The 23,875-nt window shown below is 55.3% G+C and overlaps 14 protein-coding genes across 14 annotated transcripts; 7 read left to right on the forward strand and 7 right to left on the reverse strand.

Moving 5' to 3' along the window:
• Window positions 1-130: 130 nt before the first annotated feature.
• V1518DRAFT_429969 (uncharacterized protein) lies at window positions 131-1,072 on the reverse strand (the record flags this gene model as incomplete). Its single annotated transcript, XM_066906158.1, has 1 exon — window positions 131-1,072. The coding sequence occupies one exon, from the start codon at window positions 1,070-1,072 to the stop codon at window positions 131-133; it is 942 nt and encodes a 313-aa protein (XP_066756902.1).
• Window positions 1,073-3,855: 2,783 nt separating this feature from the next.
• V1518DRAFT_423695 (uncharacterized protein) lies at window positions 3,856-5,466 on the forward strand. Its single transcript, XM_066905751.1, has 2 exons — window positions 3,856-4,047; window positions 4,099-5,466. Exons 1-2 carry the CDS (start codon window positions 3,877-3,879, stop codon window positions 5,092-5,094), a joined length of 1,167 nt encoding a protein of 388 aa, XP_066756903.1. The 5' UTR covers window positions 3,856-3,876; the 3' UTR covers window positions 5,095-5,466.
• Window positions 5,115-5,984, reverse strand: V1518DRAFT_362035 (uncharacterized protein; the record flags this gene model as incomplete). The annotated part of the gene is made up of 1 exon (XM_066901217.1): window positions 5,115-5,984. A coding segment is annotated over one exon (870 nt), but the record flags the coding sequence as incomplete, so codon positions are not given.
• A 473-nt stretch (window positions 5,985-6,457) lies between these two features.
• On the forward strand, window positions 6,458-8,504 carry V1518DRAFT_423697 (glycolipid 2-alpha-mannosyltransferase-domain-containing protein). Its single transcript, XM_066905752.1, has one exon. The coding sequence runs from the start codon at window positions 6,925-6,927 to the stop codon at window positions 8,368-8,370; it is 1,446 nt and encodes a 481-aa protein (XP_066756905.1). The 5' UTR covers window positions 6,458-6,924; the 3' UTR covers window positions 8,371-8,504.
• Window positions 8,364-10,376, reverse strand: V1518DRAFT_423699 (NOL1/NOP2/sun family-domain-containing protein). Its single transcript, XM_066905753.1, has one exon. The coding sequence runs from the start codon at window positions 10,256-10,258 to the stop codon at window positions 8,414-8,416; it is 1,845 nt and encodes a 614-aa protein (XP_066756906.1). The 5' UTR covers window positions 10,259-10,376; the 3' UTR covers window positions 8,364-8,413.
• V1518DRAFT_423700 (uncharacterized protein) lies at window positions 10,301-10,966 on the forward strand. Its single transcript, XM_066905754.1, has 3 exons — window positions 10,301-10,429; window positions 10,484-10,577; window positions 10,635-10,966. The coding sequence occupies exons 1-3, from the start codon at window positions 10,389-10,391 to the stop codon at window positions 10,794-10,796; spliced, it is 297 nt and encodes a 98-aa protein (XP_066756907.1). The 5' UTR covers window positions 10,301-10,388; the 3' UTR covers window positions 10,797-10,966.
• Window positions 10,793-11,564, reverse strand: V1518DRAFT_423702 (actin-related protein 2/3 complex subunit 3). The gene is made up of 3 exons (XM_066905755.1): window positions 11,505-11,564; window positions 10,976-11,458; window positions 10,793-10,918 (listed from the first exon to the last, which is right to left on the reverse strand). Exons 1-3 carry the CDS (start codon window positions 11,547-11,549, stop codon window positions 10,862-10,864), a joined length of 585 nt encoding a protein of 194 aa, XP_066756908.1. The 5' UTR covers window positions 11,550-11,564; the 3' UTR covers window positions 10,793-10,861.
• A 103-nt stretch (window positions 11,565-11,667) lies between these two features.
• On the forward strand, window positions 11,668-13,893 carry V1518DRAFT_423703 (putative mfs drug efflux pump). Its single transcript, XM_066905756.1, has one exon. It carries the CDS (start codon window positions 12,092-12,094, stop codon window positions 13,805-13,807), a length of 1,716 nt encoding a protein of 571 aa, XP_066756909.1. The 5' UTR covers window positions 11,668-12,091; the 3' UTR covers window positions 13,808-13,893.
• On the reverse strand, window positions 13,831-14,525 carry V1518DRAFT_429977 (uncharacterized protein; the record flags this gene model as incomplete). The annotated part of the gene is made up of 2 exons (XM_066906159.1): window positions 13,831-14,277; window positions 14,337-14,525. The coding sequence occupies 2 exons, from the start codon at window positions 14,523-14,525 to the stop codon at window positions 13,831-13,833; spliced, it is 636 nt and encodes a 211-aa protein (XP_066756910.1).
• A 175-nt stretch (window positions 14,526-14,700) lies between these two features.
• On the forward strand, window positions 14,701-16,435 carry V1518DRAFT_423705 (cytochrome P450). Its single transcript, XM_066905757.1, has one exon. It carries the CDS (start codon window positions 14,766-14,768, stop codon window positions 16,371-16,373), a length of 1,608 nt encoding a protein of 535 aa, XP_066756911.1. The 5' UTR covers window positions 14,701-14,765; the 3' UTR covers window positions 16,374-16,435.
• A 371-nt stretch (window positions 16,436-16,806) lies between these two features.
• Window positions 16,807-18,665, forward strand: V1518DRAFT_143090 (cytochrome P450). Its single transcript, XM_066900754.1, has one exon. The coding sequence runs from the start codon at window positions 16,901-16,903 to the stop codon at window positions 18,455-18,457; it is 1,557 nt and encodes a 518-aa protein (XP_066756912.1). The 5' UTR covers window positions 16,807-16,900; the 3' UTR covers window positions 18,458-18,665.
• Window positions 18,666-19,343: 678 nt separating this feature from the next.
• On the reverse strand, window positions 19,344-20,615 carry V1518DRAFT_143110 (uncharacterized protein). The gene is made up of 5 exons (XM_066900755.1): window positions 20,275-20,615; window positions 20,069-20,224; window positions 19,855-20,016; window positions 19,628-19,794; window positions 19,344-19,573 (listed from the first exon to the last, which is right to left on the reverse strand). The coding sequence occupies exons 1-5, from the start codon at window positions 20,461-20,463 to the stop codon at window positions 19,459-19,461; spliced, it is 789 nt and encodes a 262-aa protein (XP_066756913.1). The 5' UTR covers window positions 20,464-20,615; the 3' UTR covers window positions 19,344-19,458.
• Window positions 20,616-21,243: 628 nt separating this feature from the next.
• V1518DRAFT_378577 (uncharacterized protein) lies at window positions 21,244-22,521 on the forward strand (the record flags this gene model as incomplete). Its single annotated transcript, XM_066901611.1, has 1 exon — window positions 21,244-22,521. The coding sequence occupies one exon, from the start codon at window positions 21,244-21,246 to the stop codon at window positions 22,519-22,521; it is 1,278 nt and encodes a 425-aa protein (XP_066756914.1).
• A 25-nt stretch (window positions 22,522-22,546) lies between these two features.
• V1518DRAFT_378590 (uncharacterized protein) lies at window positions 22,547-23,863 on the reverse strand (the record flags this gene model as incomplete). The annotated part of the gene is made up of 2 exons (XM_066901612.1): window positions 22,547-22,714; window positions 22,760-23,863. The coding sequence occupies 2 exons, from the start codon at window positions 23,861-23,863 to the stop codon at window positions 22,547-22,549; spliced, it is 1,272 nt and encodes a 423-aa protein (XP_066756915.1).
• Window positions 23,864-23,875: the final 12 nt, after the last annotated feature.

Consider the following 23,875-nt stretch of genomic DNA (forward strand, 5'->3'; position numbering starts at 1 on the left):
CTCTTGTTTGTGGAAAAGTTCTCTATTCAAGGCAACACCAATATATATACTAAAATCCCATAATCAAAGCATCGATAATCAAAGTCTCATATCCAACAACCACTGACCTCAATACTCCGAGTAAGAGCGCTTAATCGAGTGTCTGGCCCGAAGCAAGTAGCTTGCGCCACTTTTTCACGTCCTTTCCGATAGTACTACGTGCGAATCCGAAACGCTCTCCAGCCTCTCTTTGCGTAGACTTAGGGTGTCGATCCACCCAGTCGAGAATCGCCAGCTTAAATTGTGATTGCATCGTTACGCGCATCTTGCGCGGGACGCCTGACTTCGTTAATTTAGGCTGCTTCATTGTTATCTTGGCTGGCGTCACGGGAAGAGGAGCGGTAGGGGTCGAGCTAATAACTGCCGGTGGTGGAATATGCGTTACGGGCATAATAGTAGTAGTAATAGTAGTAGTAGTAGGCGCGAAGTCAGTCGCGGCGAGAAGTGTGGCAGCATTCCCTGGGGAAGGCGCATAGTCGGCCGAAGGTGTAAACGCAAAGTCGGTGGCCAGGATAGTTGAAAAGTCGGTCATACGGTTAGCCGCAAAGTTAATCACAGGAATAGGTGCAAAGTTGGTAGCGTGGTTAGGCGCAATGTAGGTCGCAGGTGCGGGGGTAGGCTCATTGTCAGTCGCTGGGATATGCGCATAGTCGGCCGAGGGAGGAGACACATCAATGACCGTGCTATCGTTTCTGCAGCCAAGGTACACCGTTGCCGCTTCCAGTGTCATAGCATCAACAGAGGACAGACATACTAGCTCCTCCTGTTGGGAAACACCGGAAGTACCGTGCTCTTCATTGTCGATGATATCTGGCGTAGTGTCCTGGACTGTAGTAGGGAGTACGGTCCGTGGACTGCAGCGGCAAGCCATCTGGTCATCGTGGAACCACGCACCGACAAATCCGCAGACGTGGCAAGTATACGAAGGAAATATGGTAACCCTTTCGATCTCGGCGACGTGCTTGTTATGCTCGGCATCATGTTCGTGGGCGGTGAAGACGCTGGGTATGTCAGCGAAGACAGAATAATTCATGCTGAGAGCTATGCGAGAGGCAATGCGTGGTTGGAAATAGGTCTGTGTTCGCGAAAGCGTCTAAAGGTTTGCATAGGCGAGTAGAACAGAGAGCAGTTAAGAAAGCGGATTGCATGGCAATATGTAGAAGACGAACTTGAATCTTGGGTCCTGGAAGGCGCGCTCGCTTGCCAGAGATCGAGCTATCACGACTCGAGATCAAGTTTCCGCCGCCATAGGTATCACGAACAGAAGAATCACATGCTGGTTCAAAAGGGAGAGATCAGCAGCAAGCAAAAACTATCCAGAGAGAGTACATGCCAGGTCAGACGAGGTGATAGCCATATCGTGTGATCGCGACTGCCGTACGCCATAGTTCACGACGCGTTGCCAAAGATATGAAGACGCCGCACCGCGGATGAAATATCAGTAATAAAGTATTAGCAACTGGGCAGGAATGACAAGAATAACGGTGAAATATTGATGATCACCATGGTGGTGAGTCTGCTTGTGAAGATTCCACTCTCCTAGAACACCGTTAATCCGCTGGAAGCGCCGAGAGGTATGCAAACGCCTAGTTACAACCGCAACAGTCCCTAATCGACTACGACGTCCGTATGTCGGAGATATAGCAATAGAAAGTACGGCTGTGCTAAATGGACGGTAGAAAGAAGACATACGACTCCTTGAGATCTATGGCAAGGGTTCAGTTGTTTACATCTGACGTCACGCGTCGACTCTCTCCGATAGACGCAGACAGCGTGTCTCTCACCTGCGCGATGCCAGCAACTCGCTTGCGGTCAATCGGTCTTGGAGACGTTCATTGACAGCATTTTATTGCACTGGATGACGCTCAAATTGGCACTTATGCATGGTCTCCGGCGGAAGTCACCCAGATCCATGGTGCCCCACAAGCCGATGCACTACCTACGAGATCACCAAGATCCGATCTCGCGCCCATCGACATTACTGTATTAGGTTCTGATGTTTCAATTCTTATTTCATCCATGACCGCGCCTGTCTGCATATCTTTCTCGGCGCCATGACGAACTATGCCTCAGCCGCAGCCGAAGTTGCGATCACGAGAAATCGCTTTCACCGCGACTGAATCGGTGCACGATCATTTCCTAGAGTTGTTGCTTCACGCCGCTATCTAGTGGTTCAGCGAGGATGTGATCGTAATGTTCGTCATAGCTCTCGCGGTGAGGGCCTGATTGCGCGCCGGACCGCCCAGGTTCCTCAAGCCGGCAGTCTGCGACGAAGCCCCTCCTCTAGATCTGGTAGAGATACGCTACATTATTGATTCCATTTTTCTTCCGCTCTTAGTGCTATCTCTCCCGTGTTTAAAAAAGATGAAGCGAGCAAAGCAGTCGCGGACGACGGCAAGGGCTAGCTCGTCATTATAACCCGGCAGCGGCCCCAGCGGGCTAGATCGTGCGGCATATTAGCGCTCTTTGACGATGCGCTGCAAGACAGGAAGTACAGAGCAAGACAGGTTGTCATTTGTAGCCATAAAGCACGTAGTAGCCGTAGTCGTGGAACGCCAGCACCATGACCTCGCCGATGCCGCCATGGCTGCAACCAGAAGAAATAAAGAAGAGAACAGAAACTAGACAAGCTTCAATCTGCAGGCACTGCCGAAGCCTGTCATAGCCTCTGGCTTTTTTCATGTCCGTCTGAGATCACATGCATGAGGTCTCATCCACATCGTACAGAGCAATCCGCAACTAGGCCCCATACTCGTAGACTCACAGTTCAATACAGTTCAATATACAGGTCATATTCAAGGCGAATTATTGCTTTCCACAAAAATATTTTGCGTTACTTGGCTTTCAATACCGACATCTTGGGCTTCCCCCATGGCATTGAAACACAGGAAATCTACGTTCCATGTACTGTATATTTCACAGACACCGCATAGCTGGCTAATGAGAGTCCAACCGGGCCATGATCAAGGCATCACGCTTACAGACTGGCACCAGATCGTCTGCGCGTTGGTGTGCGTCATACTCCATTTGCACTTTTAGCTAGAGATGTACGGGCTGGCCCCAGTACAGGAAGGACAGGCTAGCGAGGGTCTAATAAAAATCATTAAATGTCTTAATTAGCTTGCTTGCTACTGTTGCTGCTGCTCGCGCTTATCCGTCTCGAGCTGTCGATGCAGTGCAAAGCAGTCGCAATTAGCAACTCCAAGAACTCGTCAAGTCTGTGCCGAGAGCTGCGTTTCCCACAGGTTGCGCATACACTGAGATATTTGCAAGTTACTCGTGCGCTAAGTCGCGTAATACACCACCGGGAGTCAAGTGCGCACGCATACATAAGTGTGTTGACGAAGTACGTCGCGCCATGGCGACACTTGGGCTCAAGAATGTACAATACGTATCGTAGTCGCCCGCAGCACATGTGTTCAGACAGTCGTCCGCTGCCTAAGGCGTCGTCACTATCCTTAACATTAGCAATGTCAATTATTCGCAAGAATCATGCCCCGCAGCTCGAAGCCCCAAGTCGATGTTGCGTGTGAACGGAGTGCAGTCTACTGCGGCACAAGCAGTAGCACTCATCACTTCGTCTTCACGGCGTCATTACTTCTCCTGCAAGAAGAGTATAGACCCGCCATGACAAGGCGATATCATAAGCTCGCCGTCCACCCGCTCCCTTCCATACCTTCACTGCACTCCTCTTGCTCTAAACCGTTCCCCTCACACGGTGACTGTGATCCCCCAGCCGTAGCATTTTACCCTAACCCGATATCTAAGCCCTCTGCCTCTAACTGCCGCCTTCGCGCGCGCTTCACGCATCGAAAAGGCTTCCTTCGTATATGCAAAATGTCGCTTGTGGACGAGCTATTGGCAGACTTTTCACCATCACCGGAAGCGGTAGGCACTGATAAGGACGTGTCACGAGAAGAAGATGACGGCGAGGGCGAGAAGGAGAGCGACGAGCTGCAAGAGCAGACGAGTTCGCGATTTCTAGCGCACCTACGGCCTCTTCTAGAGGTGAGTTCACCTATACTACCCACAAGGAAGAAGTACTAACACATACACCAGCAAATGGATAAGTACAGCACCACCGCCCCCAACTCCAACTTCACCTCCACAGTCGAAGACAACCCGGAGTACAAGCTCCTCGTCGCGGTGAACGACGCCGCTGGGGAAATCACTGATGAAATCGTGCTTCTACACAAATCTGCCGCCGAATTATACCGCCCGCGGTTTCCAGAACTCGAGTCGCTTGTGCTGAATCCGGTGGACTACGCGCGGACGGCGCTGTTGATTGGAAACGATGTCGTGGGGATAAGAGAGAAGCAGCGCGCGCTGGGCGAGTTTTTGCCCGCCGCGATTATTATGGTGTTGAGCGTGTCGAGCATTACTGCCACGAGTCGCGAGTTGGGCGTGGCGGAAATCAGTGCGTTGCAAAGAGTATGTGAGACGGTGTTGTTTTTAGATGAGGCGAAGCGGCGGATTACCCAGTACGTCGCCACGAAAATGCAAGTATTCGCGCCGAACACTGCCGCCTTAGTCGGCGCGCAAACTGCAGCACAACTATTTGGAGCAGCGGGGGGATTGCATGGGCTTGCAACCACGCCGGCGTGCAATATTGCGTCACTCGGCGTGAAGCGGAATCAGACGAATATCGGTCTAGGCAAGACCGGCGTACGGCAACAGGGCTTTCTGTACGCGAGCAGCGCGGTGCAACGGACACCCCCGGATTTAAGAAGACAAGCATTGCGGATTTTGGCGGGAAAGGTCGCTCTCGCGACGCGTATTGATGTGGCGAGGGAACACAGCGACGGCAACGCGGGGCACAAGATGCGCGAAGAGGTTGAGAGCAAACTTGTGAAACTCGGGGTTGCACCCGCGAACGCTGGGCCGAAAGCGCTTCCAGCACCGGACGATCGTCCTTCCAAAAAGCGCGGAGGAAAGAGAGTACGGCGGTATAAGCAGCAATTTGCGATGACAGACCTCCGCCGCGCACAGAATCGCATGCGTTTCAGTGCGCAGGACGGGGACTATATCAGGGGTGAGGATGATGATGATGATTAGGTATCTGTGTTATTTGGATGTACAATTGGATCACCGTCTGGTGTGAACTGCGCCCAGGTAAACGCGTCGCAGCCGTGTTCGCGCACGTACGCAGCCGCACAGGCCCAGAAGTATCGGCCTTCAGACGGTCCCGGTGACGATACGCAGCGGAGGATCATGGGAACGGCGCATTTGCATTGTGGGATATTGCGCGGAGCGAAACAGTCTCGGTACATTCTGTAGGTGATGTTAATCCGCGCTGCTCCGGCCACGGGGTGTAGATCCACAGCATGCACCGGGATAACGGCGTGTTTGAAGCGTTCTTGACACGGTGCGTGCATTATGAGAAGGCTGTTGTGAGGTAGATGCACGGAATACGTTTTCTTATCTGTGCCCACCAGTTCGCGGAGACGGAATTCCCGTGTGGCGCCGAGGGAGATTGAGGCGATGACTGGCATCGGACCGAGATGCGTGAGGCGGTCAGAGTGCATGCCCACAGACTCGCGCGGACCGGCGTAACGATTGCACAGTGCCACGTCCGCGGTCCAGCGACCCGGGTATTGCCATTGCATCCGCTCGCGCGCCGCGAGCTCGCCGTTCACGATCTTCTCGATAATCCCTTGTGCACGCACGAGCGCGGGTCCAAAAGTACGCACATCCGCAATCGCGGAGCCGGAGTCGTAGAATGTATCAGCAAAGACGGAGCGTGCGGAGGGACTGGCGTAGAAGCAGGATGTGTGGGGTGATACAACTGCGCGGTCGAAGAGGCGGAAGGAGTTGGGACGCCATGACGGCGCGTCGGCGAGGAGTTCGTCAAGAAGCGCATCGGCCAGATCCCGTGGGAGAAAGGAGGGGTGGAAGGTGCAGGGCGTGAGCGTCGCGATGGCCGCCGGTGTGTAGAGGTGTTGCACGGTGCGCGGGCGCGTGTCCTTTGTAAAGGTGTCGTCCGCGTCCACCTCGCAGTCGTTTTCCCCACCATCCTCGTCGTCGTCTTCGGTCCGTTTTCTGCGTCTGATGAACTTGGTCACGGAACTCTGCAGCGCCGGGGTACCGCTATGTGTTCTCTTGCGCCCCATTGCAAGGGTCTCGGCCGCGTGCGAGACGTTGCCGTCGGCAGCTAATAACGCGTCGAGTAGCGTATCCTGCGATACCTCAGTAGAGTGGGATATCAACGACGCCAGCAGCGCAAGACGCGTGTCTGTGTCGGCGTCACCGTAGGGATCCGCCATGACTGGCTGGCTGGCTGGCCAGAGAGCAAGCAGTCTCGGCATTCCGTTTTGGTCTCTCCGCATCAGCTGACTTTCACGTGCTCGTCACGTTTACCTCACATGCTACCTTGTGCCGCACGCAGCCAAGGCAAGGGTTGCGGCCGCGCCGCCCCGCGCTTCGCCACTTCCCACTTCCAGGTCTCCTATTAACCAACCCCCCAAACCCCTCCACCCCCCCTCCGTCGTCACGCTGTCGTCGTCCTCGCCCCCAAACAGCTCCCTGCAGCCGCCGCCGCAGGCGACGCGCCAGCTCAGTCTCGCGTCTCTCGACCGGCGCGCTTCGGCTTCGTCGCTCTCGTCGTTGTCCCTCTCGCGCCCCCCCTCGCCCTCCCCCGTGCCATCACCGCTACTCGCGTCCCCCCGCATCTCCCTTTTCGACGCACAGCAGGTCGCCGCTGCGCCATCCGCTGCCACTGCCGCTGCCGTTGCCGCAGCTTCCCCATCTACCGCGTCGGGAGCACTCCCCCTGCCAAAGGTCGGCTCCTCCATCTCTCTCCGCGCCTCTCGCATCTCCTCAAACGGACCCGCCGGCAGCTCATACCCAAACTCCCCCGCAGTGCCATCGCCAGACTACCTCCTCGCTATGGACGAGAAGCGGCCACTTGGTGCACCGGGATCGTCCTCCGTCCCGCCGACACCCACACGCATGTCCTCCTCTGCGCAACTGCTCGACATGGGCACCTCTGCTGGAGCAGCTGGTGCTTCTGCGGCCACCGCGGCTGCTACCGTGCTTGCATCGCTCCCCGCAACGTTAGGCGCCGCGCTGGGCCCGCTCCGCAGCTTCCGCCCGCCGCGCATGTATGTCCGCTCCGCGCAATACGTCGCCGCCACCTTCGTTCTGCTGCTCCTGATCGTGGGGGGGATCGCGCGACATTCCCGCCCCAAGGTTGAGGCACCATCTTATGCTGCTCTCAATGACGCCATCTACTCCGCGCACGCGCAAAAGGCGTTCACGCCGCTTGTTCCCATCTCCGATGCGGACGTCCCCGTGGAAGTGCTCCAAGCGCGGCGACGGCCAAAGGCTGCTCTGATCTCGCTCGTGCGGAATTCAGAGCTCGAGGGCATCGAACAGAGCATGCGACATTTGGAGGCACGGTTTAACAAGAAATATAACTATCCCTGGATCTTCTTCAACGACGAACCCTTCAACGACGAGTTCAAGGCGCGTACGCAGAACCTCACCTCGGCCGAGTGCTTCTACGCGACTGTGCCGAAGGCGCACTGGTCTCTGCCCGATTGGATTGACGAGTCGCGCTTCATTTCTTCGCTTGAGTACCTCGGTGCCATCGGTGTGGGTAAAGGCTGGATGATTTCCTACCGCCACATGTGTCGCTGGAACTCGGGCTTTTTCTACAAGCATCCGATCCTGGACGACTACGACTGGTACTGGCGTGTGGAACCCGACGTGCACTTTTTCTGTGACATCGAGTACGACCCGTTCACATTCATGGAGGAAAACAATTTGAAGTACGGCTTTAATATGAACATCCTCGACGACGCGCGCTCGTTCCCGTCCATGTGGCGCCAGACTCAAGAGTTCATGACTGAGTATCCTGAGCTTATCCACCCAGACGCGGACCTGTCGTGGATCATCGACCACCGCAACGATGAGGAGTACAACAACTGCCAGTTCTTCTCCAATTTTGAAATCGGGTCGTTGGATTTCTTCAGGTCTAAAACGTATAACACGTATTTTGACTTTATTGATCGCAAAGGCGGCTTTTACTACGAGCGTTTCGGCGACGCGCCACTGCATACCCTGGCTGTGGTTCTCTTCCTTTCTAAAACGGAGACACATTTCTTCCGCGACATTGGGTACCAACACGACATCAACAAACAATGCCCTTGCAAGATGTTCGACAAGTGCTCGTGTGAACCCACCGACCTCGACGAGAACTTCTATAAGCTCGTACCGATGGAGTCGCCGCAGCGCAAACCCGATGATTCGTGTATCCGTCTATGGCTTGGTGGTGAGTGGTTGGAGAGGGACGAGCAGGGCAAGTATGTAAAGTCTGGGTATGAGTTTTAAGTAAGTGTATGTATGTTAGCTGCTTTTGCATTGTATCTAAAAATCAGTATTTATCAACTTTTTGCTTCTTCGCGGCAGTGCCGTTGGAATTCTCCTTCTCCTTCTTCTCCGGTTTGAGCTTCTTGAACTTTGCGACAAAGAACCCGTCCACATTATACGTGTGCGGATAATACCGCCGCGTGAGATTCAACTTTGGGCTAAACTTCTTGCCACGAAACGCTGTAAACCCTGGCACACCGAACTCTAGACCCGTATCGACTAATTTCACATCCGGCCGCTTGCGCAGAGCGTAGTCGACTACAGACTCGTTCTCGTCTACCATGACGGAGCAAGTGGAGTACACGATGTAAGCGCCGGTTTTGCTGTTTGCATCGACTGAATCAATAGCCGCGAGCAAGAGCTGCTTTTGCAGGAACGGGAGCTGTATGAAATCACGCTCAGTACGGGACGTTTTCACACTAGGATCCTTGGCGATAACGCCGGTACCGGAACAGGGCGCGTCCAGTAACACACGATCAAACCCGCCAATAACTTTGGGGAATTCCTTCGCATCATAATTGCACACCACCGTATTCGTACATCCAAGTCGGTGAATATTCGCTACCAACGAGCGCGTGCGCGCTTTATTTGAGTCATTCGCGAATACACACCCTGTGTTCTTCATCGCAGCAGCTATGTAGGTCGTTTTTCCGCCGGGTGCGGCGGCCATATCGAGGATACGTTCGTTTTCCTGTGGCGCAAGCGCGAGCACTGGAAGGAAGGAGGAGGCGGCTTGGATTATGTAGTGACCCGCGAGATATTCCGGAGTCGCGCCGATGGGGACTTGCGAGTCGAAGATTTGGAGGCCAACTTTTGTCCACTTTCCGAGGGGTTTGAGGTTCACGCCGCGATTCACGAGAGCTTGGGCAAGTTCTCTCCGTCGTGTTTTGAGGGTGTTGGTCCTTATGGTAAGCGGTCGTGGCACCTCGTTCGCCTCGAAAAATTCAATCGCCTCGCGCGCGGTGAATAGTTCGAACAATCGCCCGGCCAGGTATTCGGTGTAGCCGTAGTAGTTTGCGATATCCGCGATAAGCTGGGTAATGTAATCCGCGCGCGAACGGCCGGGCGCGGCGAGGGTAGCAAAGGAGTCGAGCGTGTTGAGGATTTCCTGTATGCGTGTGCGAGATTCGTGAATGTCTTTGGGCGCAGAGGCGTCGGTGGCGTCGAGCGCAGGAAGGGTGGTTTCATTCAGGTTGATCTGCACGTCGCCGTCAGTGTTTTCACCCCCCTCTTCTTCATCCTCATTCTCGACGCCGTCCCGTTCATCCTCGCCATCAAGAAACTCGTCGTCGCCGCCATCGTCTTCAGAGGATGACTCGCCGGCTGTACGCATAGCTTTGGCGAGCCCAGCCTGGTTCGCAGCTTCAAGCAAATCCTCACCACCGTCCTCTTCGTCATCGCTAAACAAGGCGCGCGCGTGGGCTGCGTCGCTATCTTCGTCGTCGCCGGAGTCGTATACCTCTTCTTCTTCATCCCCCTCGGGCGTATCGTCGTCGTCGGGAGCATCGTCGTCGCTTGGGATCTCATAATCGTCCTCCTCCTCGCCAAACGCGAAGAAGCCTTCAATCCCGTTCTCGACGCCATTCGCCTCCTTCATATCATTGTCACCCTTAACATGTCCATTCTCATTCGTCACCGGCCCGGCGGTGGCCTCCCCCCCGCGTTTCCGCTTTCTCGACGCACCATCATCCAGATCCTTCGCGAGCTCATCGTGCGCTTTCCCATGTCCGTTCGCAGCGGCGGTGGGTTGGCGACCGTTCTTGCCGCGGTGAAATTCATCTAAAGAAGGAACAGGCCCCTGCTTTGTGCGCGCTTTGCGGCCTAGTTTTGGACGGGCCTGACGTGCCATTCTGTAGACGGGAGGAGGTGATAAAGTAAATGGCAGAAGTGGGGGTGGGAAGTCAAGAGCAAAAAAATATTGCGTTGGGAGTTCAGAAAAAGTCCCCTGAAACCTCACTTTCTCTCTCCACAATCACGACATGGTACAAGGCGGGTTTAAGATCACAAAGCCGGCTAAATCGTGAGTTTTTTTTTCACTTAAATTGTGTATTCAACGGTGCTGACAGAAGACCAGGGCCAAACCTGGGGGTCTTGCGGCCAAAAAGGCGGCAAAGCGGATAATCGCGCCGAAGAAGGGCGACGCGGTGACCACCGCCAAGCTGAAGCATGTATGGCTACGTTGTGTAGCACAATTGATAAGTGAGAGTGCAGACTAACTCGGGTAGAAACATGGTGGTGCGATCGCCGTGGGCACGGAGAAGATGCTATCAGCCCGCGTGGGACACTTAGAACTGCTCAAGGGCTCGCGCCGGGAGATAGCAAAAGCGGAGGCGCTTGCGGCTGCGAAGAAGAAGATCTCGGGAGGAGGAAAGAAGGGCAGGAAGTAGGTGTGTATATGAATGTGTGTATGTATGTGAGACGAGCTGTACTATACAAGCAGCTGCGCTGCGGTCTACGACGACGTCAACGACTTATTCATGAAACGCCGGCGGGTAAACGCGATCCAGTACTATTCTCGTTAGTATGCTTCGCAATATGTGACTGAGTGAAGATGTGAGTGGCATACCTTGCTAGGCTTATCCGCGCCGTCGCTGTACACCCGCGCGAGCAGGCGGACGGCGAGTTCCTGGCGGAACTGGGAAAGATACGCGCGGAGCAGATCTGCCTCCGAGCGGTCGCGCGGCGCAAGGTAGAGGCTGTTGAGCGGGAAGCCAGGGTCGCCCGGGATCGAAAAATGCTCTAACGCCAGCGTGTTGAGAACCCGCCCCGCCTCGGTCAGCGGAGGCGGTCCGCCCGCCTTCGTAGCCAGCGCGGAGAGACAATCAGTGATAAACAAGATCCCGTAGATTAGCGTACGATCAGCCGGGCCCTTGATTTCAAAGTTCCGGAAGAACGAGTTTGCGCGGAAGAGGTCTAGGATTTCGTCGAGGATGTCATAGTCGTCGGCGGTGGGATAGGCAGGCCCACGGAACTTAGTGCGCAGCGGCATCACGGCGAAGTTGCCGACGACACGAGTGTCGGGCTCGTTGAGGAAGGTCGAATGGTAGGCCTAGCGGTCAGCACTGCGAGGGAGAGGAGTATAGAGGGGGACTCACTGGCATTGAGGGGATCGCGGGGCTGATGATGGTGTTGGTGGCCATGATCGCGCGAAGGCGGCGCAGGTGGAAGCCACCGCCTACGCGGTTGGGACTGCAAGTGTGCAGTGCTTGTGCGGTTGTGCCGCTAACTTGATGCCAATTCCGCTGTGCCTTCCATGATTTGTGTTCTAGTTTCCTTAGGTAGGAGACTTGTGGCATATATCTGACAGATTCCGGGAGAGTGGAGGCGAATGCTGTAGCTGTTGACTGCGTTCTACTTTGGACGCTGCGCTGAAACTGACGACGACCCGAGGCGACCGACTCGCCCACCGCCATCGACCTCTCCACACCACCACACTGCTATTCCCTCTCCTCTCTTTTTCCTTCTCTTTTCTCCTCTTCCATCTTCTCATGATACCCTCGGCTTTATAACTGCAAGCGGGGCAAGCGCCCAGCCATGCTGCGCCCTAACCCGCTGCGTCTACCCCACAATCTGCTCCCCGCTCGCTGCCTCTTTCGATCGCGTCCCACCCCCGCCGTGCACACAGCGTCCTCTTATACCTCCGCTACTCGCCTCTCCATGGCGCTGTCTACACTACAGTACTATGACGGACAAGACCGAACAAGAACACGACGAGCGCGCGCTGCCTCTTGCGCCGGAGATCACACTCCATGAAAATGACGACGACCTTGCGGTCAAGCTCGGCTGGCGCTCGTGGATGGTGGTGTTTGTCGCGTGCTTTGTGATTATGACGCAGGTGTTTGTCGTCACCGCTGCGGGCTCAGTGCTGGCGTTCATCGAGGCGGATATTGGCGATGCGTCGATTGGAGGATGGATCATCCAGGGCCCGTTGCTCATGCAGAGTGTGCTTTCGCCGATCATTGGGCGTCTATCAGATGTACTGGATAGGAAATATTTGGCGTCGGTGCCCCCGCTGATAGCGTTTATCGGCGCTGTTGTCTCAGCAAGAGCGACCAGTATGTCTATGCTTATCGGCGGTGGCGTGCTTATCGGCGTCACCCTCTCCACAATCTCCATCATCCAGGCCATCCCCGCGGAAGTACTTCCCCTCAAGTACCGCGCACTTGCAAATGGGTTTGCGTTTCTCGGTGGCGCTGTCGCCGGTCTCGCAGGCGGCATTGGTGCTGGCGCGGTGACCAATATGAGCTCCTCCGGCTGGCGCAACATTTTCTGGATGCAGGCTGCGTTCCACGCCACCTCCACGATCGGATTGTTTGCATTCTATCACCCGCATAAGAGCGACTATCCGAAAATGAAGCTGAAGGAGTATATCTGGACATGCGACCCGATCGGGTCGACAATGTTTATTTCCAGCACTACGTTGATCTTACTCGCGCTTGACTGGGCTGGTGGTACCTACGCGTGGAGTTCGTTGGAAGTCGCGCTTCCGCTTGCATTCGGACTCGCACTGTTACTCGTGTTTTGCGTGTACGAGTGGAAAGGCCGCGACGACGGCCTCGTCGCGCATGTGTTTTTCCGTGGCTCACCTAACTTTGCACTCTCCATATTCGCATTTTCGGTAGAAGGCTGGATTTTCTACTCTGCGGTTAACACCATCACGCCACAGGTGGTGCTCTACCTCGGCTTCGAGTCCACCTCTTGGATGATCTCGGTCCGACAGCTGTCGTATACCATCGTCGCGCTGGTTGCTTCGATTCCGATTACGTTATACGCGACGCGGTACAAGGATCTGAAGTCTCCGCTGCTTTTCACGTTTGCGTTGTTCTTGGCGGTGACGATCGCGTACGCGAATATTAAACCGTCGTGGAGCAGCGCGCAGTATGTGTTGAACGTGATATGCGGGATAGGGCAGGCTGGCCCTCTGACGTTGCTCGTGGCGTGCGTGCAGTTCACGGCACCGCATGCGTTCTTGTCGACAGCTACTGGACTCGCGTTTTCGGCGCGTGCTATCGGCGGTGCGTTTGGATCGGCTGTGTTGGACGCGATCGTGGATGGCAAGCTGGGAAGTATCTACGACTCGCGCGTTACTGCAGCGGCAGAGAGCGCGGGATTGCCGAGTTCGCAAGTTGCGGCGCTGCTCGCGACTATCAGCTCCGGCGAAGCAGCCGCTTACGCTGCAGTCGCGGATATGGATGCAACGATCTGGAACGCTGCCATTACCGCGAGTCACGACGCGTACGCTGCGGCGTACCGGCTCGCGTGGGTTAGCATTGTGCCGTTTGTTGTGCTTGCGATTGTTGCTGTCGCTTGTTTGCGAGGGGTGAAGGACTTAATGACGGATAAGGTTGAGGCGTCGGTCGAGGTTGCCGAGGTGGTTGTGGAGGAGAAGGGGGTGTAAAGTGTATTCATTGTACTGGTAATTTACTCATGTTCTGTCTTGATGTAGTACTTCGATGCGCTCATTTTGGATTTTATAGTGTGCTCCTGCGCCTGGATTATCTCCTTCGCGTCATGGATCTCGTGGGTTAAACGACGCAGCTCAGGCGTGCCTTTCGCATCGCGACAGATCTCGTTCAAAACAGTCATCGCGACGGCGTTGATACGTCGCATTGTCTGCACCTCGGCGAACTCATCACTCGTCACCTCATCATGCCCATTCGCAAGTGCGTGGCAGGCCGCGTTGATCCGCACCACTGCGGCGACGAGCGGCAGGGCGTCCGGACGGTGCACGCTAAACCATGCCGCATTTTCTTCGGCGATGGCGGGATTGTCGTAGATCTCGGGGAGTGCGATAGCTTGCTTCGCGACGCGAACGTGCGTGCCTTTAGCTGCGGGACTTTTACACGTTTCCCAATCGACCGGCTTGATCTTTGCACCGGCAGATCATGCGTCGTATCGGGTAGCTTGGTATTGGCTCATACGCTTACGTGCGAGGAATACGGAATCGCACTTGATGTGGGATGCGTAGATGAAGGCGGTCGCGATGGCGAGGGAGCGCTATTGGAGAACCACCGCAGCAAGCGCGTGCAGTTTTGCGGCGATGGCAGAGTATCAGCGCAGAGCGGGACCGGAAGTGGCGCGCCCGGGACTGGGGAGTAGTCGCAAGTGTTGGACATTGTAGGCCACAATTAAGAAGAGCAGAGATGCAAGGACACTTAGTAATGGCGACTGCCCTCTGGGGAAGTACCCCTGAAACGCCATCTGCGTCAGTGCGCAGCCGCACGACAAACGGCTCGTGCGTACGGTTTGAGCGTTTGTGGGGTTTACGGGTTCACCCCGCACTCCCCACGACCCAGACCGAGGAGTGTACAGTATATAACCGCAGCAGCATCCGCTTGCACTCTGTCTTGTTAATCATGGCGCTGCTTCTTGTTGCGTATTACGTGTGTTTGGCGGTGGTGTCGTCCGCGATTGTGGTGCTGCTGCTCGACATCCGCAAATGGCTCCGCATGCCACCCGGTCCTCTACCTCTTCCCTTCCTGGGGAACAAGCTCTCGCTCCCCGCGTCAAAGCCGTGGGTGCAGTTTGAGCAGTGGGCGCGTATCTACGGTCCCATATTCACTATCTGGATCGGCCGGCGTCCCACGGTGATTATATCCGACCCTACCGTGGCGGTTGAGCTCATGGAGAAGCGCAGTGCTAAGTACTCCTCTCGGCCGCGGTTTGTGGCGATGGGCGAGTTGTTTTCGGATATGTCTTCGATTTTGGTGCAGCCGTACGGGAAAAAGTGGTCGATGTATCGCAAGTTGCTGCACCAGGGGCTCACACCTAGCGCGTTGCGACTGTACAAGCCCGTGCAGACGGCTGAGGCGTCACGCTTGTGTTATCAATTGCTCTGCAATCCTGGTGATTGGGAGATGTTACTCGACAGATTTACTGCGGGGATTGTGTTCGTCGTGTCCTACGGCCATCGGATTGATTCGATGGATGCCAAGGTGATTCGCAAGCAGTTCGAGGTAATGCAGTACATGGCCTCGCTCAACGTGCCAGGCGCTTATCTTGTTGAGTCGCTTCCATTTCTGAAGTACCTACCCACGGTAATCGCGCCATGGAAACAGGAGATAATCGACCACGGCCTGGAACAGGCACGGGAGAGTATCAATCTCCTCAACAGCGTGCGGAGAGACATTGCGAATGCGGAAGCCACTGGCACGCCGATTCAGGAGTCGCTTGCAAAGTTATTGTTGGAAACCCGGGCGTCTGCGGCGCCGGGTATGAACGAGCGGGAATTTGCATCGATTCCGCTGAGTTTGTTCGGCGCGGGCTCGGACACCACCGCGTCGACGCTGTGCTCCGCGTTTCTCGCGCTGGTGACGCATCCCGAGGCGTTGCGTGCCGCACAAGCGGAGTTGGATGCAGTCGTGGGGTCAGAGCGGTCGCCGACGTACGAAGATGAACCCCGGCTGCCGTATTTGAAAGCGTTGATAAAGGAGGTGCTACGCTGGCGGCCAGTCGCGGTGCTGGGCGGCACGCCGCACGCATCGACGGAGGATGACTACTACGAGGGTTTCTACATCCCAGCGGGCACTACTGTACTGGGGAATACGTGGGCAATCAACCTGAACGAGGAGTATTACCCGAACCCGCACCACTTCAACCCGAAGCGCTTTCTGGGAGATGAGGGCGCGCTCGCGTCGGAGAAGAGCGACATGGAGAGGGGCCGCAAGACGCACCCCGCGAAGTCCGGACACTCATCCTTCGGCTGGGGCAGGCGCATCTGTCCCGGCGCGGACATCGCGATGAATAACCTCGTCATAGCTCTTGGCAAACTGTTGTGGGCGTTTGATATACTGGCAATACCGGGGTACAAGTACGACATATTTGCGTACACCGAGGGGTTTAACATCCGTCCTCTGCATTTTGAATGCGTGATAAAGCCCCGGAGCGAGAAGCATAGGCAGGTGGTGGAGGCGGAGTATATGGAGGCAATGGAGGTCATGGCTCGCTTTCCGCCGTTTGAATAGGTGCGCATTGGTATCCGGGTTGTTGGTGGAGTAGACAGTTAAGAGAACGGCATCCGAAAGACGACGCACCAGCCGATGGCGTCGGGGCGTCGTGAGATGAAGGTGGAGAAGAACGCGGGGAAAACGCGGGGAAGTGACGTAATTACCCCACAACCTACTCGCGCGGCGCAGATCACCATTCTCACACACATGGCACACGCACCCCATGAGTCACGACCACTAAAGCCAATGAGCACTGCCAGTAGATTCCATCGCATTTGTCTCTCGACGAACTGTGAGCCGCGCTGTGCCGGTCGGATGGTGTGCCAGAGAAGTTCGTCGCCCGCCGAGCCAGTCTAGTGACACGCTTAATAACTCACGGCGAAGTCAATTGCTTCCCCGCATTCTGTGCCTCTGTGTGCATCGACGCGGCCGCCGCGCGGCGCGCAGCCTGCAGACCGGATAGCGTGGCCCATCGGATCGCGTGGTCTGCCTGCCCGTATATCAGCGGGCACCACGCCGCCGTGAGCGTGCCACCCAGCGCGAACATGGCCGCGATCTCCGACACCCTCCGCGAGAACGCGCAGCACGGCGTGCGTCTTGCGCGCACGCACTTCGTTGCGGTGCTCCTTGGTCTGCTGGTACTCCATCTCCTGCGCAACAAGTTCAAGCGTGGACTGCGCTCAATCCCCGGGCCGACGCTCGCGGCGTATACCGGGTTATGGCGGTTTTTCGATGTCCGTGCCGGCGACGCGCATCACACGGCGATTAAACTACATGCGAAGTACGGCCCGTTGGTGCGGATTGCGCCGAATGTTGTGTCCGTCGCGGACGTGGCTGCGATACAAACTATTTACGGGCTGAAGACGAATTTCACGAAAACAGCATTTTATCCGATTCAGTGCATCTCGTGGAAGAAGAAGCCGCAGCTCAACCTGTTCTCGACACGGGATCCCGTGTACCACCGTGATCAGAAGAAGCTTGTAGCGGGTGCATATTCATTGTCGTCGCTGCTCGAGATGGAGGACGCGGTGGACTCGTGTTCGATGCTGTTCATGCACAAGATGGGTGCATATGCGGACAGCGGCGCTCCGGTGGATCTCGGCATGTGGATGCAGCTCTACGCGTTCGACGTTGTGGGCGAGCTCTCGTTTTCGACAAAGCTCGGCTTCTTGGAGACTGGTGGCGACGTGGATGGCATGATTCACAATATCGAGGGCATGCTGCTCTACGCGAGCCAGTGCGGACAGCTGCCGGAGTGGCATCCCTTCTTGCTCGGTAATCCGTTGTTTCCGATTCTGATTCCGAGCATGGAGACGTGGAACGCGGTTCTGAATTTCACTCTCAAGGCGGTGAACTCCCGTGGCCATCTAGAGCGCGATGGCAAGCTGGAGACCAACGCTATTGGACGCGATATGCTATCGAAGTGGAACCAGGTTATGGTGGAAAATCCCGGGAGAATCACGACGCGTGATATCATTGTGCATTTGTCGACAAACGTGTTTGCGGGCTCAGATACCACCGCGATTGCGCTACGCGCGGTGGTGTATTTTTTGCTGAAGAATCCGGCGAAAATGGAAAAGTTCATGACGGAGCTCGACGGCGCGGACGCAAGAGGTTTGTTGTCGTACCCTGTGAGCTACCGCGAAGCAACCACGCATTTGCCGTACTTGCAGGCTGTCATCAAGGAGGCGATCCGCTTGCACCCCTCCGTTGGGCTGCTACTCGAACGGCACGTCCCCGCCGGGGGCGTCGAACTCTGTGGACGGTACATCCCAGCTGGCACTATCGTCGGCATCAACGCATGGGTACTACACCACGACCCTTCCATATTCCCGCAACCCGACTGCTTCATTCCGGAACGCTGGATTGACAACCCCCCCGCGACTCTGGCGCTGATGAATCAGGCGTGGTTTGCCTTCGGTGCGGGGTCAAGGACGTGTATTGGCAAGAATATCAGCATGATGGAGATGAGTAAGGTGTTGCCGCAGTTGTTTAGGGAGTATACAGTGGAGTTGGCGGATGCAAAGAAAGAGTGGAAGACGCGGAATGTGTGGTTTGTACAGCAGGAAGGGGTGGTGGTACGACTGCAGAGGCGGAAGTAGGAGGTGGAGAGAGGAGTTGGAGTCAATGATTTGATGTGTTTTAACTTGCTTAAGTTACGTGTGCTATGCTCTGGGACGGTGGACACGTTTGTACGCACTTTCGCGAGACTCCCAACGGAGTTGCGAGCTGACCGCGGTCTTCAACTTTCGCTATTTAGTCCTCTCGTGTTCAAACACCACTCGCCCTGCACCGCACGATATGCGTTGCAAGCTTCGCACCAAAAGCTATACGTGCTGTGATTCTCGCCGTGTCTAGATTTTGTTAACACATAATGTAGCTTTGCCATATCATTGCGAAATATCCAAATCGCACATATCACGGGTACCACGGCGATATAGCTAAAGATTACGCGCTTGAAATGCCTATTCGCTCGCGTTCTCTATAGCCTGTCTCGCCGTGTCGCTGTCGCCTAGGTTAGCGCTGCGACGCAGTACGTCTGGGCTTGTTCCCAAGATCGAGAGCACACCGAAGATGAATGAAACGAAGTTCGTAGCGAAGGTCGAGGCGGTGATCGCGAATGCTGTTGCCGCGTGTGATATATATTAGCGCTTGATATTCTGAAAACTGTCTGGCGCTGCGTCTCCTTCCGTCGCTATAATCACGACACGACTTCTCGTGCGTTCGCCTTTCACGGCTTAGTGCGTGAAGAAGCAGATACCGTCTCTCTCGCACCAGACCAGTCCTTGTCATACGTCGCTATTGTCCTCGCTCTCAAGGAGCATTTCAGGCTCCTGTGCGTGTTAAAATACGACAAACTCTCAACGGGTAAGAGGAGTAGTTGGTGGAATACCTGCACATAAGTGGGACACGAGTTGTTCGATCAATAGAGGATCCGGCGAATTCACGGTTGCGGTATGCCGCAGACTGGGGGGGGGGAGGGGAGATGATTGGAGATTTGATAGACGTGGTTTCTTAGGAAAAAAAAGCGGGACATCACTGTGCTATAGCCGTCGCAACTGGGTCACTGTTACAGTGGAATTCCCCACATTTGATGAATGATCTAATATACAGAATATACAAACGCCAGAAAAACCAAACTCCATACGTTCGCCATCAAATTATACGCCACCACCCACCTCCAACTGACCTTCCGCTGACACCTCTGGTATCCAATCCTACAATATTAGCCATCACAACTTACAACATTGCACATATGCATACATACTTGCCCAAAAACCCGAATACTGCAATCACACACGCTAGTCTCCCCATCTGGAACCCAGAAAGGGAAACCGCAGTGTTCGCAACTCTCCGCAGCAACTTGTTGCTGCGTAAGGTGGTATTGGTATCGTTTCGTCGGCAGCGACGTACTTGGCTCTGGCGACGGTGGAAGTTCCTGCGTGGGTTAGCAAGTGTACACAACGGCGATATGGGCGGAAGAGAGGAATGAAAAAACCTGAAAGAAGGCATCGAGAGTGCACTTGCACACGCTACTCATATCATCAAACGTGTGGAACGGAAGCTGGCAGAACTCACACATCCGTGCGACCTCGTGTGTGTCCATATAAAGCACTTCATTCGTGAGAGACGTGCTATCTTCCAGCGCTGGCGGCAGTTCCTGCGTGCGGTCAGAACTCTTGCGCGATGATAAATGGGGTGGAAGGACGTACACTGAAGAACACGTCGAGTGTGCAGTTACAACGAACGATCATATCGTTGTACCCATAAAATGGACGCTGACAGAAGTCACATATCTTCCCATCATCTTGTTGCAGTTTATCATTCTTGGACACCGCCTTGCTCGCTGTCGTTATCGGTTGTTCGCCCTACTTTGTTAGAAGCAATCGACTCAACGAAGCCCATACGCAGCGCGTACAGCAAAATATAGATCAAGACTGCAATCACATATACTAGCCAGTATTGTGGAGCTGTAATATGGAAGCCGACAAAATTCACAGGCCTCAGTGGCGGCGTACTCCGGGTGCTTGGCAGGAGACGCGGTCGTGATGGCAATACTAGTCATCGACGCGGCGGCGTGGAGGGAAGTCGTCATGAAGGTTGCCATTGTGTGTGGCGATGTGTGCAGAATAGAGGGAGCAAAAATGGCGGAGAATCATACATAGTGGAGGGTATGTACCCTCGCCATTCAGCCCGGTCAGAATCGCATGGGAGATGTAGCGCGAGTGCAGACAGAAAGAGGTCGTAGGCGACACACGAGCAAAATATCCCAATTCTATGCGTCGCAGATGGTGACATGCTCTTCCAAATCGGGGCATCCTCTTCAAAATCGTGGCATCAGCATCACAGAGCAACAGAGCATCAGTAGACAGCGGATCGTGCGCATGTAGTCACGGTGAGGTCGCATCTCCATGATCGCAGATGCACCGCCACCACCGATTCCGTTCGAGTTCGCTGCTGGTGGTCCGGCGCATCACAAAATACCAGATCTTGCCAGATCGTGCTCGCCGCAAACGGTCGACAGTGGAAGTCCTCGCCATCATTTTCACGCTGAAGTGCTCGACAAACTACCCTTGCCCGCAACCTCGTCTTCCTACTCCACTACGTCATAGTCCTCCACAACCCCAACTCCGTCTACACTCCACACTCCATACTACAATTGCTCGCATCTCTCCTTTCTTCTCTATCATCCCTACATCCACTCCGTTTTCATGCGTCCTTAAATCGCTCGAAAACGGCCACTTCCAAGCATATTCGCACTGACCAACGCGCGGCTGAGATCGCGGCATGTGCGCAGTCACATGACAACAACGGCCCTCCTTCCGCGCGCCGCACGATCACGCGTAGGATCGCCCCTTCTCTTTTCACCCCCAAACACCACCCCACAATGGACGCACAATCACCGCTCATAGCGGCTTCGATCGCGTCATCATCATATGCGTCATTATCTGATCTAGGCGAGCCACATACGCCGCCCAATGCATCGCCGGAAACGAATGCAAATGGCGGGGGGAGTGCAGAGAAATTGAGTATCCTTGATTTCCTGGAGAACTTAGCTCTCACGGCGCCGGCTGTTGTTGGCGTTGATGCGCGCGCGACTGCTGCTGCTCAGAGAAGAGGTCGTCAAGATATCGAGCGCGCGAAGAGGCGTGTCCTCCGCACCGTCGCGCGGTGGGACGCGAAGCTTTCCGAAGCTCGACTTGTCAATCAGCGTGAGAAACTCGCTTTCGCGTTCGGGCTCGGGAATGTGTTTCTCTCGGGTTTGATGATCGGTGCCCATCCGGAGTGGTTTCATGTGTGGTACACGGTACAGGTTGTCGTGCTTATGCCTGTTCGCGTGTATTCCTACCGCAAACTGCGGTACCAATACTTCCTTGCCGATCTATGCTATTTCGTGAACGGCATGTTGCTCGTGTACTTGTGGATTCTGCCGTCTTCCGGGTTTTTATATTTATCAGTATTTTGTTTAACCTACGGCACACTGGCATGGGCGGTGATTACGTGGCGCAATTCGTTGGTTTTACATTCGATCGACAAGACCACATCCGCGCTGATTCACGTGCTACCACCAGTCGTGCTGCACGTTATCAATTTCGAGCTCGAGCCGGAGTATAAAGCGCAGCGCTTTCTAGGTGCGGCGTCGTTAAAGTCGGCGAGCCTCACGCGTGGACTTGCGTGTGCTTCCGTATGGTATTTCATATGGCAGTCGCTGTACCATTTCTTCATCACGATCAGACGGAAAGACAAAATCGCCGCGGGACGGTTGACAAGTTTTGAATGGTTACGGCGGTCATACAAAGATACCCACCTCGGCATCTTCGTCAACAGCCTCCCCGAGCCGTTCCCCGTACTCGCGTTCACGGGTATTCAATTCGGCTACCAAATCCTCACTATGCTTCCGTGTCCGATATGGTACCGCTACAAATATCTCTCCGCCGCGTTTGTCTTCGGAATCTTCATGACGGCGGCATATAACGGCGCAACGTACTATATCGACGTGTTCGGTCGACGGTTTCAGAAGGAATTACACCAGCTGCAATCCGACGTGTCGACGTGGCATAACTCCTCGTCGCCACCGAGTCCGGTAGCGACACCGCGGATGGCAGCAAGCGATGCGGACGTCCACGAGATTGCGTTGGACGAAGAGGGGAAGAAAGCGGTATAACCAGTTCATGTTATGTACTAATACCCTAATGACGTTTGCGAGCAATATACTCTCGGTAGAGTTTTTCCTTTTCGCGGTCGGAGAGACGGGACTCTTTGAATCCCGTCTCTTTCCGATATTTGCGCTTGAACTCCTGGTAAAACAACTTCGGTGTGGCGAATTGGCGCAAAAACTCCTCGAATTGCTCCTCAGGCTGCACGCTTTAGCATCTTCCCCCTCACGCACAAACAGAACGAACACTCACCGGTACCTCCTTCTCACGCATCGCGTTCAATTCCTGCGCACGCATCTTGGCCCACTCTTCAAACACGTGTTTCCGCTCTGCCGTGGTGTGTAGGGATGTATACCGCGAGTCGGCGGCGAGTTTGGGGAATTCGGCTTCCCAGGGAGAAAACGGGTTAGCGGACATGTCGGCGAGAAGGACTTTGAATGTTGCAATGCGCTGATCGTGGGTAGGGGCGTCTTCCACGTTGTCGTCGTTGTCGGAGGCACCGGGTAAGCCGTCGGAAGGTGCTTGGTCGGCAAGCATTGCTTGCAGTTGGTATTCAATGTCATCTTCGTCGAACTCGACGGCACCGTTCTCTTCCTGTTCTTCCTCTTCTTCGTCGCTGTCGTCGCTGTCGTCGTTGCCGTCGCTACCGTCGCTGTCGCTGTCGCCCGACGACGATTCACCGGACTCCTCCTCCGGCGTGCGGTTACGCTGGCGAATGATCCCCGTGCTGACAGGCGCGTCGTCGGGTTCAATTAGCTCGCTCTCGCTGACGTCCTCGTCATCATAAATCGGCGCTGTCTGCGTCTGCGCTGGTGCTGTAGCCGTGGTGCCCGCGGTTGCCGTAGCCAGAGTAGAGGGAGCACTACTCAACCACCGTGCTCGCACATCCCCCGTCTTCAACCCACGACAACGCGCGACCAACTCCACAATCTCATCTTTCTTCATCCTCTCCAGCGCGGCCTGCACATCCTCTGGCGGCATCCATAACGTCGCGCCAGTGTGCGGATTGTGTACGAACGGACGACCGCGGGTGGTAACGACGAGGAGCCATTGTGTATCTGGTATAGGGCGTGCGATGAGCGGGTGTTCGCGCCGGTGTGGAGGATGAGGGTGGGAGTGGGTTAAGGGGGTGGATGTGTATTGGCGTGCCCAGGCCGCTGCTTCGGGGTCTATTTGGCGTTGGCGTTTGGCGATAGGCGCAGAGTCTGCTGGTGATGGGAGAAGTTGTGCCGGCACTGGAGGCGTTGGCCGCTCATAAGTAGATGTCTTTGTCGCCTTATTGTAGTAATACACGTGCCCCGACGGCGCAGTATGGCGTGTCCATCCCGGCGGCAGCTGATCTTTCTCCATGCTCTCTCCAGC

Source organism: Limtongia smithiae, assembly GCF_038497785.1.
Source record: "Limtongia smithiae strain NRRL Y-17922 unplaced genomic scaffold V1518scaffold_19, whole genome shotgun sequence".
NCBI lineage: Eukaryota > Fungi > Ascomycota > Lipomycetes > Lipomycetales > Lipomycetaceae > Limtongia > Limtongia smithiae.

Bases quoted from the DNA above. Each gene is read 5' to 3' on its own strand.
- V1518DRAFT_423695 (XM_066905751.1), top strand. From the start codon at position 3,877: ATGTCGCTTGTGGACGAGCTATTGGCAGACTTTTCACCATCACCGGAA. The intron at 4,048-4,098 runs GTGAGTTCACCT...CACATACACCAG, and splicing joins ACCTACGGCCTCTTCTAGAG to CAAATGGATAAGTACAGCAC.
- V1518DRAFT_423697 (XM_066905752.1), top strand. From the start codon at position 6,925: ATGGACGAGAAGCGGCCACTTGGTGCACCGGGATCGTCCTCCGTCCCG.
- V1518DRAFT_423699 (XM_066905753.1), bottom strand. From the start codon at position 10,258: ATGGCACGTCAGGCCCGTCCAAAACTAGGCCGCAAAGCGCGCACAAAG.
- V1518DRAFT_423700 (XM_066905754.1), top strand. From the start codon at position 10,389: ATGGTACAAGGCGGGTTTAAGATCACAAAGCCGGCTAAATC. The intron at 10,430-10,483 runs GTGAGTTTTTTT...ACAGAAGACCAG, and splicing joins ATCACAAAGCCGGCTAAATC to GGCCAAACCTGGGGGTCTTG. The intron at 10,578-10,634 runs GTATGGCTACGT...TAACTCGGGTAG, and splicing joins CCACCGCCAAGCTGAAGCAT to AAACATGGTGGTGCGATCGC.
- V1518DRAFT_423702 (XM_066905755.1), bottom strand. From the start codon at position 11,549: ATGGCCACCAACACCATCATCAGCCCCGCGATCCCCTCAATGCCA. The intron at 11,459-11,504 runs GTGAGTCCCCCT...GCTGACCGCTAG, and splicing joins CCGCGATCCCCTCAATGCCA to GCCTACCATTCGACCTTCCT. The intron at 10,919-10,975 runs GTATGCCACTCA...TAACGAGAATAG, and splicing joins GCGCGGATAAGCCTAGCAAG to TACTGGATCGCGTTTACCCG.
- V1518DRAFT_423703 (XM_066905756.1), top strand. From the start codon at position 12,092: ATGACGGACAAGACCGAACAAGAACACGACGAGCGCGCGCTGCCTCTT.
- V1518DRAFT_423705 (XM_066905757.1), top strand. From the start codon at position 14,766: ATGGCGCTGCTTCTTGTTGCGTATTACGTGTGTTTGGCGGTGGTGTCG.
- V1518DRAFT_143090 (XM_066900754.1), top strand. From the start codon at position 16,901: ATGGCCGCGATCTCCGACACCCTCCGCGAGAACGCGCAGCACGGCGTG.
- V1518DRAFT_143110 (XM_066900755.1), bottom strand. From the start codon at position 20,463: ATGGCAACCTTCATGACGACTTCCCTCCACGCCGCCGCGTCGATGACT. The intron at 20,225-20,274 runs GTACGCGCTGCG...CTAACAAAGTAG, and splicing joins GTCTTGATCTATATTTTGCT to GGCGAACAACCGATAACGAC. The intron at 20,017-20,068 runs GTACGTCCTTCC...GACCGCACGCAG, and splicing joins CACTCGACGTGTTCTTCAGT to GAACTGCCGCCAGCGCTGGA.